Source organism: Carica papaya, chromosome 3, assembly GCF_054855325.1.
Source record: "Carica papaya isolate Zhongbai chromosome 3, ASM5485532v1, whole genome shotgun sequence".
Taxonomy (NCBI): Eukaryota; Viridiplantae; Streptophyta; class Magnoliopsida; order Brassicales; family Caricaceae; genus Carica; species Carica papaya.
Genome location: NC_142311.1, coordinates 10639722 through 10656371, shown reverse-complemented (window position 1 = coordinate 10656371; position 16650 = coordinate 10639722). Strand labels below are relative to the sequence as shown.

At 35.7% G+C, this 16650-nt stretch overlaps 3 protein-coding genes across 4 annotated transcripts; 2 read left to right on the top strand and 1 right to left on the bottom strand.

Annotated features, from left to right (window-relative positions):
* Positions 1 to 1734, top strand: LOC110824131 (cytochrome b561 and DOMON domain-containing protein At5g35735-like). Its single transcript, XM_022054686.2, has 3 exons — positions 1 to 779; positions 871 to 1125; positions 1217 to 1734. The coding sequence occupies exons 1-3, from the start codon at positions 159 to 161 to the stop codon at positions 1520 to 1522; spliced, it is 1182 nt and encodes a 393-aa protein (XP_021910378.1). The 5' UTR covers positions 1 to 158; the 3' UTR covers positions 1523 to 1734.
* Positions 1735 to 2827: 1093 nt separating this feature from the next.
* On the bottom strand, positions 2828 to 7311 carry LOC110824100 (putative MO25-like protein At5g47540). Its single transcript, XM_022054641.2, has 11 exons — positions 6987 to 7311; positions 6272 to 6433; positions 5871 to 5989; positions 5686 to 5760; positions 5179 to 5272; positions 4948 to 5007; positions 4034 to 4102; positions 3680 to 3778; positions 3524 to 3568; positions 3295 to 3397; positions 2828 to 3195 (listed from the first exon to the last, which is right to left on the bottom strand). Exons 1-11 carry the CDS (start codon positions 7104 to 7106, stop codon positions 3086 to 3088), a joined length of 1056 nt encoding a protein of 351 aa, XP_021910333.1. The 5' UTR covers positions 7107 to 7311; the 3' UTR covers positions 2828 to 3085.
* Positions 7312 to 12284: 4973 nt separating this feature from the next.
* Positions 12285 to 16176, top strand: EMB2761 (threonyl-tRNA synthetase, putative / threonine-tRNA ligase). Of its 2 annotated transcripts, none has more exons than XM_088215686.1 (8): positions 12285 to 12672; positions 12948 to 13094; positions 13223 to 13370; positions 13779 to 14032; positions 14135 to 14512; positions 14826 to 15138; positions 15422 to 15618; positions 15761 to 16176. In XM_088215686.1, the coding sequence occupies exons 1-8, from the start codon at positions 12370 to 12372 to the stop codon at positions 16019 to 16021; spliced, it is 2001 nt and encodes a 666-aa protein (XP_088071812.1). In that variant the 5' UTR covers positions 12285 to 12369; the 3' UTR covers positions 16022 to 16176. The 2 variants fall into 2 exon arrangements, with proteins under 2 accessions (XP_088071812.1, XP_088071811.1); XM_088215685.1 differs by having other exon boundaries at positions 12286 to 12672; positions 14826 to 15134; positions 15418 to 15618.
* The last annotated feature ends 474 nt before the right edge of the window (positions 16177 to 16650 follow it).

Genomic DNA, 16650 nt, shown 5'->3' with positions numbered 1-16650 from the left:
AAAACCCATTTTCTTGGGAAACAATCTTCTGAACACACGTACATAGATATATATATATATATATATACGTAGATAGCTGACAACTAGAATTCACTCAGAAAACCCATTTACCTTGTCTTCTGATTTTGTAGCAGAAATTAGAGGAATAGTAATTCGCCATGGGTAAAGCTCTGATGATTGCTCTGTTTTCTTGTCTCATGGTTTCTATGTTGGTCTCATCCTCTGCCCAGCAGGCTTGTGAAGGTTTCAGTTTCTCCGGGAACAGGGTGTTCCGAACATGCGTGGATCTTCCGGTGTTGAACTCTTTCCTGCACTGGAACTTTAATGAATCAAGCAGCACGGCGGAAATCGCGTTCCGGCACACCGGAGCCAGCCCTTCGAACTGGGTTGCATGGGCTTTGAATCCAACCGGACAAACAATGATCGGTTCTCAGGCTATTGTGGCTTTCCAAAACTCTAGCGGCCAATTCCATGCTTTTACAACTCCCATAACCAGCTTCTTTCCCAGCTTCACAAATACTCCTTTGAGGTTTGGGGTTTCTGGGATTTCAGCGAGCTTTGTTGACAACGAGGCAATGATCTTTGCAACACTTGAGCTGACAAATGACTTGATAAACACAAACCAGGTATGGCAAGTTGGTCCCCTCGGCCCAAACGGTATGCCTAATCAGCATCTCACATCTGGACCTAATATGATGTCGGTGAACTCGATTAACTTCCAATCGGGACAGACCACAAGTGCCGGAGGAGATATCACCTCAAGGATTCGAAGAAGAAATGTAAGTTGATGTATTCATTTGATGCTGGTTCTGTTCTGTCTCTTGCATATGTTGCTTAATGGTGGATAATTGAGAACTGAAAATATTTCAGATTCACGGAGTGCTAAACGCGGTGAGCTGGGGCATACTGATGCCTATTGGTGCCATGCTTGCGAGATACGTGAAGGTGTTCAAAGTTGCAGACCCGGCATGGTTTTACATGCACGTAGTTTGCCAATTCTCAGCATACGTTATTGGGGTTTCAGGATTTGGGACTGGTCTTAAGCTTGGCAGTGAATCTCCTGGATTTACTCAGTACAGACACAGGAACATCGGCATAACCCTTTTTGTCTTTGGAACTCTTCAGGTAATCATTTTACCCACATCTGTAAAAGATTCAAAAAACGTTTTAGTTCTTGAAAGTTTATAAATCTTGAACTTGGTTGGACATATTGTAGGTATTTGCTTTGCTGTTGAGGCCAAAGCCAAACCACAAGTACAGATTTTACTGGAACATCTACCACCATTCGGTTGGATACTCCACCATCATCCTGAGCATCGTCAACGTTTTCAAGGGTTTGGACATCTTGAATCCAGACCAGAAATGGAAGAGAGCATACATTGGCATCCTCATATTTCTGGGTTGTGTGGCAGTCGTTCTTGAGGCTTTAACTTGGTTCATTGTCCTGAGGAGGAAGAGAGTGGAATCCGACAAGCTATCAGGCAGTGTTAATGGAACAACTGGGGTTAACCAGGGGGTTTAGATCGCACTCTTTCTTTTTTTTTTTCCTTTTCTGTTCTGCGGTCTTTTACGACACGATTGAGGAGGGTATATTACATGAACCTTACAGAGCTGCTTATTGATGTTTCTTGTTGTGTTAGATTACTTGGTAGAGAGGTGTTAATTTGCATGTGGATAGGCTGTAACTTTGCATCATATATACATATGTATAAATATATTCATGGGATTCCATTATTTTAGTTTCATATAATTAATAAAACATTGGATTATTCCATTTCATTGTTGCTGTCTTAATTCAGCTAAGCATGTGTTTTTCACCCATTTTCTCAATCCGCAAGTTCGGGAATTAATATCCCATTTGGGAGCTACATTAACACAGTATAAATTCACACATATATTGGCATTATATGTTTGGGAGTAGAGAAAGTAAAAGGAAGAACATGGCCTCCAAAAATGGATGAAATTTACTAACAGTAACATAATTTGGGAGCACTTACCTGTTCCTGCTGCAGGGGCGTAAAGGACCCTGTTTTGGGATGTTTGACTCTGCTTCAAGAATCTAGCCTATTTTAGCCAACTTAAAAAGAATATACGAATTTATAAAAAGAATGAACAAATTTATATTGGAAACGTAGCTCTAATTTTTCGAGCTGATGTAATGACTCTTTGTTATGCCATTTTGGGGTTTCTGAGTCCTTAGGCTGTGTGTTTATGGTTGTGGGTACCCATTATGGTCTGGTACGATATTGACATAGCCAAGAGCTTTGTCCTCTTAAATCATTGTGCTTTTTTTGGTGTTTTTGCCTGTAACTTTCTAGGGGTCAAGATAGACAGATTGATAAGTTTGTATCTTAAAGCTATGTCCGGTATGAGATATTTTCATTTAGATTGCTCATTGTTGTGGGGTATAAATTTTCCCTCCGCCTCAGGCTGAGTTGGTCTAACCAGAACGTTAGTCTCTTCAGGCAGCGCCACTGCTATATTTTGCATAGATGGTTGGTGTTTGGTACAGTGTTTTTTTTTTGTGGGTGCCGGGGAATGCCCTTTACGCTATATCAAGCCGTGGAAGTCTTTTGCTCTTTTTATATCTATACCAGTTTTGTTGTATTTATATTCGTTTTCTTAGGTTTGGTTTGGAGTGATTGACTTGTTGGTTAACCGACTTTTATTTGGTGGGGTTGTAGATATTTTTTATAAAGTTATCTTGCCTTCAAAGAAAATTAATTTTACCGAAACATAATGTAAATGAAAAATGGCAATCAAGCATAGGTTGATAAGAGGACAATGAGCTCCATCCATCAAGTGAAAAATGGAAAAAATTGCTATCTGAGGAATAAGCATCGGGAGCAGCAGCACTATTTGCTCCATTAACAAAATGTTTAGACAAGAAATGATGTCTGATTGTTTTCATGTAAAAAAATTGAACAAATGCAGGCTACTTTTGTTGTTAATTTAAACTGAAATCATTACGTTAGCTCTCCTTTACAGCTCCCTAAAAAGTACGCTTATGCTGAGAGGGCAGGACCTACACATGCCAAAGATATCCAGAATTTAGCTTCTATAAAAAAGATTGAGTAGTCGAAGCTCAACATGGATTGGCACAATCATCTATATCTGTGTTTGAATGATCTTTTAGCTGCAGAGTTGCAATTTCCTTGATAAGCACTGATTTGTCTGCTTCAAATTGTTCATCCTCTGCAAAATAGCAGAATATACACATCAAAGTTCCCACGAATACTATTGCCATGCTCCTCCGCATAGAACATAGATTTCAAAAAAATAGATGATTCTTACCTTTATCAATTTTGAAATCACCAAGGAAGCGGAGAATCTTGCTTCTATTAGTAACAAGTACATTGATGATCTCAGGAGGCTTATTTTGATTTGCAACAAATAGCTATCAATTTTCAAATAGCAAAATGAAGTATATTACTAAATTAAGAAACATATTATCTAGAATATACCAAGTCGAAACATATTATCTAGAATATACCAACTGGTAAATCACTGTTCCTTATCATACCTTGAATACATGAAAGGCTTCCAACTGTATAGTCTTGTTTGAATCCTGTAAGTGGGAAGCATAGAGAAAAAGACTTAGACGAATGCATAAAATTAAAATGCTAGAAGTTCAGGCACATATCTTGCGAGCAAATTGAGAAGAACGGTGAGTGCATACCCTTAAAAGATTCATTAGAATTCTCATGTTATCTAATGAGCTCACATATCGAACCATCACAGCAGAATTTGTGCGATCCAGTAACATTTTCCCCAACAGCTGAGAGATACTAAAGATTGTTAGCATAAAAATATTTGGCAAAGTGTCCTACTTCTGCCAAAAAATTGTTTGAAGTATTAATTGGTAAGATTATGATGGGCCATCTTTGTTTGCTTGATGAAATGAGGCTTTAGGAAAGTTGGGGTAAATACCCCAGCAAAAACACCCTGATGCTGACGAAAGGTGTCAAAACCATACGAATAAAATGTTTTTTTTGTGTGTAATTACTAGCACGTATGCTCATCATATCTATACCTGGACAGCATGACGTCTGGTGATGTAACTTGAAGATTGGAGCAACTCTGAATTGTATTCTGGGAAGAACTAGAATGAAAGAAAAAATGAAGAGAGCTCAGATGATGAAAGTTTATTTCACCAACTCGCTTTGTCAAGATAAATTTCAACAGAACTAAAATATCTTATCGAACAATAAAGTGCATTACAATAAACTCAGGTCTCTATCATACCAATAGAAGCAAAAACATTTAAGTTCATGAATGCCAAACACCCTACTACAGTCAACTTGCATATGGTTTTGGTGCCCAGGAAACCTGTTCTTTTACTTCTGATTTATATTTCTTTCATATAATAATAACTTAGTGGAATGCTATACATCTGAATTGTAAACTTGAAAATATTCTATACAAGGGCAACAAAGGATGAGTTAAATGATGAAAACTTAATTTCCAAAGTTAAAAAACCACACAATCACAAGCGGGTATTGAAGTAAACAAAATCGTAATTTAACTACAAATTATGGCAGTCGCTAAAAATATTGGCACAAGATTACCTTTCATGTATAATTCTACATTAGTAACAATAGAGCACTATATTGCTTGTGTTTAAACGAAAAGATTATCATTTCTGCAGCCACATTAGGAATTACTCTTATTATGTTAATTACTATATGTGAATTTTGTTATCCATCAACACTTCATTCAACAAATCAATCACATTATATTTAGCAACTGACTCCCTGACAGTAATGAAGCCATTTCCAGAAAACCATTATAAGGTTCCATCAGACCAAACATGAAAGAAAGATTCACAAACAAAATATAGATGAAAAATAGCAAGAAAGTAAACAATTGCTAACTCACTATCTAAGGAATCACAAGAGCAAAGTTCTGCCATTAGAAAATTAGGCCAACCTCAAATCCAACACTTACCCAGTCATAGTTTGTGGAAAGGAACTCTGCCACAGTAGACTTATGCCTTGTCAAAAGCTCCTGGTAAAAGCAGCAATATATCAACACCCGTGCTTGAGAAAGTAAAATGAAAACAGAGGATAGAGACATTAGAAAAGTTAAACATGTCTACTTAGTGAACACAAGCAGCATAAAATTTAACGAACACATCATCTTAGAAATAGAAGAATATTTTTCTGCCTGTTACTCAACTTTAAAAGTAGCTTGGGCATCCGATGCTGTGTCAAAATTCGGACTCTGTATATAACTGAAAAACTTCTTCACAAGCTCTGGATTCAAAAGATACCTGCAAAACCAATAAGGGGAATTGATAACAATGGCGCAAAATTGTTGAAAATTTCTTGCCAGTAAGAGCAAATTCCTTGATCTAACATATCTTCTTCCATTCTTAATGAAATCCTGAATACATGAATGTGACTAAATTCACGATTCGAGATTCATAATTTTTCGTTTGTGTAAGTGGCAACAATATTTAGTGTGTAAATTCTTCCGACAAACAAATTCAATCTTTTTAAAAAGCAAAAATAAAAAAAACAGTCTATTCACTAGGCATCAAAGGAGTGCAACCCTAGAAATTCACTAATTGCTCCCACTCAATGGAAAAATAATTAGTTAAAAGATTCAGCTATAGCAAAAATTTTTCAATTTGGCAATGAATATAGTTGGCCATATTGATCATTACAAAGCTAAATTGCTTACTGGGCAACGCTCTGATGGCGTATGCATTCCCTTGAAATTGTGCCATAAGTTAAAGCAATGTCTGCATTTTCATAACTGGACAAAGGAAATAGAAGTTAATATGCGATCATGTATATGCCACATTGCACGATTTGTTTTATGTTAGTGAAAATAATATTATATGCTGATTGTTAACAAAATATTACCCAGGTAGCAAAATATCCATAAGATCTAAGTTATTTTCCAAGTACTCAGAAGCAATCGATCGTGAATTAACCCTTTGTCTCTGCAAATTAGCAACCACATGAGCGGCATCTTGACGGGCCTGCCAATAGATCATACACAGAATCATGAGAAAATATACCATCATTAAAAACGATATAGTAGGAAAAAGGATGCTGCAAATGCTACTAATAACACTGAGTCTTCAGAGGGGGAAAGACTAAGCCTATATTGAAATAAAATCAGAAACATGGTGGAATTCACTTGCAAATCTGCATTTAATTCAATGACAAAAATTTTCCAAGCATATCCTAAGCTCATATTCCAGCTCAAATTTCCCATTTGGGGAATTGTAGGAAAGCCAAAGAGTTTAATTCAGCCTCACCCCCATGTCCAACTTTGGAAGACAAAAAATGAGAAGGCGGAATGTATCATCTCTGAAGAACTCCTGGGTTAACTGCGCACAAGCCTCGGAACTGGGCTCTGATTGACCATTGCCATAAAGAACTGTCCTAATCTCCAAGATCAGGTCACTGAGTTCACCCATCTGCAAAGAAGCAAAATATTTATTGGAAGTACCATTCAAGCATGGAACATTGTTAACAGCTCAATGTCAATTCATAGTCGTTTCTGAACTTTGCATAAACTTCAGAGACTTTGTAATTCTCATGTAAATAACCATTATCTCGTCAAAAACTTGAAGAGTATATTAAAAGAAAAAGTAGTTTGGAAAAAAAAGAACAAAAACTATTTGGCTTATCAATTTCATGATTTTATCAATCTCTATATAAAACTTTTTGCAATGTAAAATAGAAACATCCTAGATAAAACCGATAGATATGGCCAATATAAAATGCATAGCTTTGTTTTCTTTCCATTATCATAAGACCACAAACCAAATCAATTAACGCCTGGTAGAAACTTAAGAGACAAGAAAATCTCCATATGAAAAGCAATTTCCTTTTCTTTTCCTCGAATCTAACAGTAATCATTAAAAAGCTGCATCTCCAAAATAATAACAGAAAAATACGATAAAATCAAAGGTAAAAATAAAATAAAGGAGAATGCAGATTAAAAAAAAAAGGAAAACAAAATTGAACCTTTTCTTCTCGTCTGCGTTCTCGAGTCTCCGTGTTACGATCGACGTAGATGAGAAGGTCACGTACCTGATGCACCAGCTCCACCGGCGACCGAGGCTTGTTCTTGAATAGCCCCATCATTATCTTTCGTAATAATATCGTTAATTCGGTCTTTACTTGCGTATATAAATCATACTATAATCTCCTTAATTTTATTCTCCGCGTTTCTTCTTTTTGCTTTGGGGCATGATTAGGGTTTTACAGGAGCGGAGGAAGAAATTTAATATGACGATGAAGTCTGAAGGTGTAGGGTTGCATGCGCAGTTGCAATCAACGGTCGTTTGAGAGGCTTCAAGCTTTTTTCGCCATGGAAGATCCTGATTCCTGTGTCAGTTATAAATAGTGCCGAGAAAAAATGCTTACTTTCATGTGATATCGCGTGTATTATACTTGCGAAGAAGTAAAGACACGTCATATAATCGAATCGACTGAGCGGCTGCTGTTGGGAAATATATGTGGAGCGCGTGAATGTAAACAGTTTCAAATAAAGGATTTAATCTTTTTTTATTAGGTAAATGAATTTCAGTAAAATGTATTCAGGACGTTATAATTAAGTTAAATTTTGTTCCACATTAGCCTAAAAATCTTTTTTGAAAATAATGGATCTACAAAATAAAATCTTATATTATTTAATTAGTTATTGGTTAAACCGTAGAAATATTAAATTTAAAAAAAAAATTGTATTAAAAAATAAATTAATAATTTATTCAATTTAAAATCAAGTGTAACCTAAATTAATATATGAGATAATGAGTTTTATACACAACCATAAATTAAGATAGTAAATAAACTTATAATATATACTAATGGCAATACAATCAATAAAATTCAATTAAATCTAATGAAACACTCCTCTCTCTCTCTCTCTCTCTATATATATATATATATTATCAATAAAATTACATATTCATATCTTACGCATCTTTAATATAAAAAATATATGAATTAAACATAGAAAATTATTTAAAGAAAAGAGTTAAAAAATAAAATTTTTGTTATAAATAAAGTCATAAGGTAATATGTATCATATATCAAGCTAAGATATGTGCTACTAATCATAAGAATTAGAATTTTAAATAATAAAAATAAAACTAAAATGTTAAGAAAAAAAAACTTTAATATCATCTAACAACAAATCAAACATTGAAACATTTCTAAAATAAAAAAAGAAAGTTGATTAGAAACCAATGGAATATCTCTATTTATAATGAACTTCAATCCATCTAAAGTTAATTCAACATCTAAATAATATTGAATAATCTAAATTTTTATTATAACTATCATCGTAGGTTTATATGTTATTAGCATATATAAAAATATCATTTTACTCAGTTAATCTCGAAAAATCAATCATAATCTAGTTCAATCTAAAATTAAAAAGTTATTTATCTATTTGTCTTATATAAATCTTAATTATTTTTTTATTCTTATTTGTTATAAGTATGACAACTTTAATCAAATATCTGACGATAAATAATGAAATTATTTATTATTTTATTAAGAAATATATATATATATATATATATATAAAAGACTGTAATTCTACCTACGTTTAATGATAAATCTATTAATTATAAAATTTTTAAAGAAGCACTCAATTATCACATAATATAATTTAATAAGATTTACTATGAATGATAATAGTATTATATTGTTTACAAAAATAATTTATAACAAATTTTATGATATTTTAGGATCACAAGTGAGTTAATAATATAATATTTTTAATCATATACCATTGCACCAATAACCAACAATTTTTTGAATTGAAACCACTAGCATTAAAAGTTTATTAGTGTATGATTAAGTCTCTTGTCGGTGTGCAATTAAATTTTTTATCTACCAATTAAATATTTTATGTAAGATTAGAATATTACAATTTTTATAATTAAATTTTTTAATATTTTTATCAAAATATAATATTAGACAATTACAAATGATAAACCAAAAATCATAAGATCATTTCAGTTTGGAGTCTGCTAAGTTAACACATGCTTGCATAACGTTTGTAATATCTTGGTCCCAAGCCTTATTGGTCTACAATTTTATGGAATTAAATAATCAATTTAAAATCAAGTTATTAATATATTTGACTTAATTTATTATGTGTAACTTAACGATTGTATTTATTTTTATTATCGGATTTAGATATTAGAATAAAATTATTTGAGCTCGGTTAAATTAATAGATTTTTTTTTTGAAAGTATTTGGATTGACTTTTTTAAGTAATCAAACATCTCTACAGCATAATTTAACTGCAAAAATTATAGAATATTTAAAACTTCAGTATCAAAATTTTAACGAATTTAATAATGTTTATTTTAGTCAATATATCCATTTCTCTAATATACTAGATTTAATAAGATAAACTTTTAATTAAAAGAAAAGTTAATGTAGTTTTTATAGTTTAACTGAAAATTTTATTTTAAAACTAATAATTTACCAAAAATTTTATGAATTTTTGAGTTTAAAGTCAAAATAACTAAACTTGTTAAATGTTATGCATTTATTTTTGAATTGTTGATCTAATTAAGTTTACAAGTGTAACACCCAAATAAAAAAAATAAATAAATTTATTTATTTATTTATTTATTTTTATTATTTATTTATTTATTTGATTTTTTAGTTAACTTAATTTAATTTAATTTAATTCAATGAAAATATAAATAATAAAAATGATAAAATTGGGTAAAAATATTATTTGGATTTAATTGAAATTGATTTTGAAAAAAAGAGGTGAAAATTTGGATTATAGGGGTGTTTTTTTAAAAAAAATCGGAAACCAGGAGTCAAAAAGCAATTTAAAAAAGTTGTGCCACGTCAGCACCATGTCAGCAGCCACGTCAGCGGCCCGGTCAGCAGCCCCGACCAACCAGAACGCGCTGCATGGCAAGGCAACGCTGACCAGGGAACGGGCAACGTGGGCGATCAGCGTGCGCGCGATCGGACGGCCCAGATTCGTTCCCGCGCACACGGACGGCCCAGATCAAACGTGAGCACGGACGGCCCAGATCCACGCGCACGGACGACCCAGATTCAATCAGGCACGGACGGCCCAGATTGCATCGCGATCGGACGACCCAGATTTAATCTTGATGGACGGTCAAGATTAAAAGGCAAAGGGTATAAATACCCCTACCCACACCTGACCAAAGAAACCTTAGCCGCCAGTGCTCGTCGAAGAAGAAGAACCAGACGTCGGAGGAGCCGGCCGCCGCCACCCGCCGCCGCACCGGGGAAGTTTCCGACCGCCGATCGAGGTAATTTTTCTCCCCCTTACTCGTTTTTCGACACTGAGTCTGCCTATGGCCAAACCGGAGCCAAACCACCGGCCAAATGGCCGGAAAACCCAGCCGAAACCCAGCGGCGACGCCGCGCCCCTCCTCGGTTTTTGCCTCCAATGAGGCCCTTCCCGGCCTCCGTTTGATGCAAATTTTATACCACTGTGATCACCGTTCTTTTCTCTACAGGTTAATCGGAGCCAAACATCAAAACGCGACTCACGCTGAAGGAGCCACCGCACCCGAGAGCACCGCCGCCGGTAAGTTTTGATTTTTCGTGATTTTTCGGCCCACCGAGAGCCCTAGAGTTGTTCTATTGTGGGGACCGATGCAAGCGTGGCCGAATTCGGCCGAAAACGGCCAACCCGAGGCGAATCGCCGCCGTGCCGTCGCTGGAGTACGGCAGAGCCGCCGTGCCAGAATTGCGATATTGGCCGAAAGGGGCCCTAGGTCTAATTTGAGATTTTTTGGGACACATGCAGGTACCAGTAGTGCATTTTAGTTCCCCGGAAAAAATTCAGAAAAAATTAAGGACAGCCTGTAGGCGCACTGTAGAGCCGTATTCACCCCGAAACAAGTAAGGACCCCTCACCCTGTTTCCTATCACGGTATTAAAGCTAAATAAATAATTAAATTGTACCTTGTGACTTTATAGATGCATAATTGATTAAGGTTGTCAATGGAGCCCGAGTCTGATACAGTGTTGGTCTGTTATTGTTTGATTTAATTTTCAGTATTAAATGCAGCATGATGTTTGATGTAATTATATTATGGTCCCGTATGCATGAATCATGGTTTCCTTATTATGGTCGGTATTATGCTTAACCCGATACTGTGTTGTCTTGTTTGGTGTCCATTACTGGTTTACATGTTGTGTGTATTTAGATGATTGAAACCAAGAAAAAGGTCAAAAAGGTTATGTGAATTGATAAGTGGATAATGTGGCCAGCCTGACTAGATATCCTGGGAGATGGTGGACGGACCGGGTCCGTAGGGAACCCTATCGGGAACGTGGTCTCTCATACCGGACTGGGTATGGGGACGGCCCATTTCACCCTCATACCGGACGGGGTATTGAGGTTCATGATTTTGGTGCCCATACCGGACGGGGTATAGGGACGGCTCTGGAATCAAGTTATAAATGTTAAGGGTTCACGGGTAGTGAGACCCCTATGGATCCCCATGGATACTAGTAGGCTGGTAAATAAGGAAAATGTGTTGTTTAATGATTGAAAAGCAAAGGCGTGGTAAGTATTATGTTGTACAGTTCATATGATTTCATGATGATGATAATGTTATTGCTTTTATATGTCGTTTTATGGATCTCATCGAGGTAAGTGGACAGTAAAGGTTTTTATGCTAATAAACGAGTTTATTATAAGTTATGCTCAATTGGTCTTTTTGTGTTTTTTACCGACCTTTACTTCCGTGGTGGTGAGATAGTGTGATGTCTTTACTGGACTGGTGTACCTCATTCCTTATTTAACAATTTCAGATCAGGAAGACATTGTTCCCGAGCCCGTTCCGCAAGAAGACGACGAAGGGGACGCCTAAAGACTCCGTAGTTATAATTATAGTTCTTATTTTTGAATATCTCTTTTAGTTAGTTTGTTCTTTTATATTTTGAGCACGTTTTTGGTTTTAGTGTAAGGGATGTTAATCAAAATTTTTATTACGCTTCCGTATTTGACATTTTTAATACACATATTTCATTCAAAATTTCCGAGACCGTTACAACAAGATTAATTGTAAGTATTAGTACGATAACTGTTAAAAATATTAAATTTTCGAAACTCTCACTTAAAGGTTATATCCTACTCCAATTCCAATTAACATTTTTTTTTTATCTAAAATATTTTATTGTTAGGTTTTTATGGGAATTACAAGTAAATATTCGGGTCGGGTCCTATTTACCCACATTGAGATTTTCGGACTCTAATCTCTCTATCCACATCAAAAACTTTGGCACGCGCAGGAACCTTCACCACACGCTTCACTGCGTACACTCCCTTTACCCAGAGGCCTCGCAGGAGGCAGGCCCGCTGATCTTCCTTCACCCCAGAATGGCTACGTCCCATTCTCTTCTCTCCTCTTCCCATCTTTTCCTCTCCAAACCCTCCTCCTCCTCTTTTCACTTCCCTCTAAAGCGATTATTTTCGGTTCCGACATCACTCCTTCCCAGTCAACTCAGGCCCGGGAAAAATTGCTTATCTGCAGTCTCCGCCGTAGCCACTGAGTCCACTCTTCCTGAAGTTGCCGCTGAAAAAGACGGCGCAGTCGAGTCCCAGACAGATAAAGACAAGACTCAGAGAATCGTGCTTCCTACTAATGAGTCTTCTGAGAAACTCCTTAGGATCCGCCATACGGTAGGATTTTTTACTTATTTTATTTTCGCTTCTGTGAATTTATTCATTTGTCTATGGTTTCTAGGTTCTGTGTATCCTCTGTTTGCTTACTGGGAAAATGGGAATAGAAGGATGGGAAATGTAGAATCAAATTTCAATTTTCCCTTCAAGTAGGTCTTCAATTGAGGGAAGGGAAACCGGATTCAGGAAAATGGTTTATTGGAAATTTCAATGGAATGGAGTTAATCTTCAGTCATTTTCTTGCTAATTCTGGTAATTTTTTACTTTAAATACAGTGTGCGCATGTGATGGCCATGGCTGTTCAAAAGCTCCACCCTGATGCAAAAGTGACCATAGGGCCGTGGATTGACAATGGGTTCTATTACGATTTTGATATGGAGCCATTGACCGATAAAGACCTCAAGAGGATTAAGAAGGAGATGGTGAGTACGCTCTGCCCACGAGTGCCATCTTTCTAATTTTTTGCCAATCAGAAAGTTTACAAGCTTGGAAAGATATTCATTGCTCCATTATTTTTCGGTACAGAATTTATTTCTTACATCATCTGTAGGATCGCATTATTGGTAGAAATTTGCCACTTGTAAGAGAAGAAGTGTCCAGAGATGAAGCCCAAAGAAGGATCACGGCTATGAACGAGCCTTACAAGATGGAGATTTTGGAGAGTATCAAAGAAGAACCTATCACCATTTACCATATTGGTAAGACGCTCATTATACATGCACATCATAGTTCACACATGTATATGCACAATTTAGCACTCCCTTGTTTATCCTGCCACCGTATCATGCTCTTAATTTGGTTTTTCAGGTCTGAAATTCATGTTAAGCTTCATACTGCATTCTGTTTGTTAATTTCAGAATTGATATTTTTTTCTTCCATTTGTCACATCTCTTCACTCTAAATTGACATACGAAGGTTCTGCTTTGACATTCTTCTGGACATTGAAATAAGTTTACCTGATTTATTATGTTTTCAACTGTCTATTTTCATGTATTTTTTTGTTGAAGATGTAGTGGCATACATAGATTTCGAGTTTATGAACACCATATCTCTTTCTCGTTTCATTTCCTTAAAATTTTATTATTTCATAATTAATACCCTTCCAGGTGATGAATGGTGGGACCTTTGCGCTGGGCCTCATGTTGAGTCTACTGGGAATATTAACAAGAAGGCTGTAGAACTTGAGTCTGTTGCTGGTGCTTACTGGAGAGGGGATGAAAAAAGACCAATGCTTCAGAGGATCTATGGTACAGCCTGGGAGAGCGAAGAACAGTTGAAGGCATATATTCACTTCAAAGAGGAAGCTAAACGTAGGGATCATAGACGCATTGGTCAAGATCTTGATTTGTTTTCCATACAGGTAAGTCCTTCCTAAGCATGTATGCAATTTTTGTTGCAGTTAATGATATTCTCTAGTTCACGTGTTTTACATACTTTACAGTTGGTAATTAATGCATTGTAGGATGAAGCTGGCGGTGGTTTAGTCTTTTGGCATCCAAAGGGTTCAGTTGTTAGAAGTGTCATTGAAGATTCATGGAAGAAAATGCATATTGAACATGGTTATGATTTGATATATACACCTCATGTAGCAAAGGCAGACCTTTGGAGGGTTAGTGGTCATCTTGACTTCTATAGAGAGAATATGTATGACCAGATGAAGATAGAGGATGAACTTTATCAGCTTAGACCAATGAATTGCCCCTACCATATTTTACTGTACCAAAGAAAGCTTCAGTCCTACCGAGATTTACCTATCAGAGTTGCAGAGCTTGGAACAGTTTATAGATATGAGTTGTCTGGAAGTTTACATGGACTTTTCCGTGTTAGAGGTTTTACCCAGGTACTTTATATCACTTCCATGCTGTTGTTTCTATAATATCTGGGGTTGTGGATTTACAGGATCTAATTTTTGGATTGGTGAGTGTCAACTGATCAGGTTTTTAAGGGAATTTATGGTAGGGGATGGGGTATGAACTGCCAAGTACTGTTCCTTGGCACTGGCTAATTGTAGTTTTTAACCTTATGTATCTAGAGATCTCGGATTAAGCATTCGATGTCTTACTTTTCCGGTATGTTCATCTGTGGTAAAATAAATTTCAATTGTTTGGATGTAATGCTACAGTGACAAAGTTAATCGAACTATGCTTTTGCAGGATGATGCACATATATTTTGTTTAGAGGATCAGATTAAGGATGAAATCAAAGGTGTACTAGATCTTACAGAAGAGATATTATTGCAATTTGGTTTTAGTAAGTATGAGATCAACCTATCAACCAGGCCAGAAAAAGCTGTTGGAGGCGATGATATATGGGAAAAGGCAACTTCTGCTCTTAGAGATGCTCTGGATGATAAGGGCTGGATCTATCAAGTTGATGAAGGTGGTGGTGCCTTTTATGGGCCAAAGATTGATCTTAAAATTGAGGATGCTCTTGGAAGGAAGTGGCAGTGCTCAACCATACAGGCAAGTTTCAAAATTGAAGATGCTGAAATTCAATATTTCATTCTTGCCATGGGTTAGTTTCGGATAACTGGAGTGTCTTCCCACTTTTGTGTACCCCTCATTTTATCTTCATCCATCTCAAATCCTGCTTTTAACCCCTTCCCTTGGCATCTCCTCCAATGTTGGTATATCTTATCCAATTTGGATTAGATTCATGTATTGGAAAATCATCTCTCTGATTGATCAATAATGTCCTTTCTCTCACTGCTCTATCCGTTACTCTCTGATTTCCTGTCACTTGCAGGTAGATTTTAATTTGCCACAGAGATTTGACATTACTTATGTTGATTCAAACTCGGAAAAAAAGCGTCCTATCATGATCCACAGAGCTGTGCTTGGATCTCTGGAAAGATTTTTCGGGGTCCTCATAGAACATTATGCTGGGGATTTCCCCCTGTGGCTCTCTCCAATCCAAGCTCGAGTCTTGCCAGTTACAGACAAACAGGTAACTATAATCCTTGCCAAATTCCATTTAAGTATACACTGCAGGGTGTTGACTGCATATTTTCCCTTTTTTTGGGGGTTTTTAGCTTTATTTTCTTTATTTGGACTTAAAGAGTCTAAGCCACCATTTTGCATCTACACAGTTTGAATTCTGCAATGAAGTGACCCGCAAACTGAAAACTAGGGGCATTCGAGCTGAATTTTGCCATGGAGAGCGGCTGCCAAAGTTAATCAGAAACGCAGAGAAGCAGAGAATCCCATTAATGGCGGTTGTGGGTCCCAAGGAAGTGGAAGATCAAAATGTTACTGTGAGATCGAGATTTGGAGGGGAGCTTGGAACCATGAGTGTTGATGAGTTCATTAGCAAAATCAAGTGTGCTATTGAAAACAGAATCTTTTTGTAAATATTTTGTAAGAGAATTAAATATAATTCTTTTAATACTTGTAATTTAAAACAAAAAAAAAAAAAAAAAAAAATTGAAGGCAAATATACGAACACGCTGTCCGCTAATGTATACTACTTCAGTAGTTAATTAGTTTCATTACGTATTGATCTGTACGTACATTGGTGTAAGCTTAAGTTTATTTGGTAGCTAAGCAAATTTCTGCAAATTTTAAATTTATTAATCATAAAATTAAATTTCAAACCATATTAGTTCTGCTAATTAGATTAATTAAAGGCTGGAATGAGAGAATATTTACATTTTAATTAACAGCTTAAGTGAAGAACTAAATTGAAAAGATAAATTTGTTTAAAAAAATCATGTCAATCAATATAAATCATTTAAAAATAAATGTGCTTGTTCTACAAGTGATCTTTTACTTTGAATTTATATTTAGGTTCATGTAAAAAATATAATCAAGGCAACTATAGGCTAGACATAAATTAATATCAGAGACCCCATAATTTAGTAACTACTTCCAATTCCATTAACAAAATTGCGTGTGAGATGGTTTAAAACAATATGGTTTAGAATTTTATTTAAATATTACATCAAGTCTGAGATTATAAAAATAGAAAAGTTGACATTGA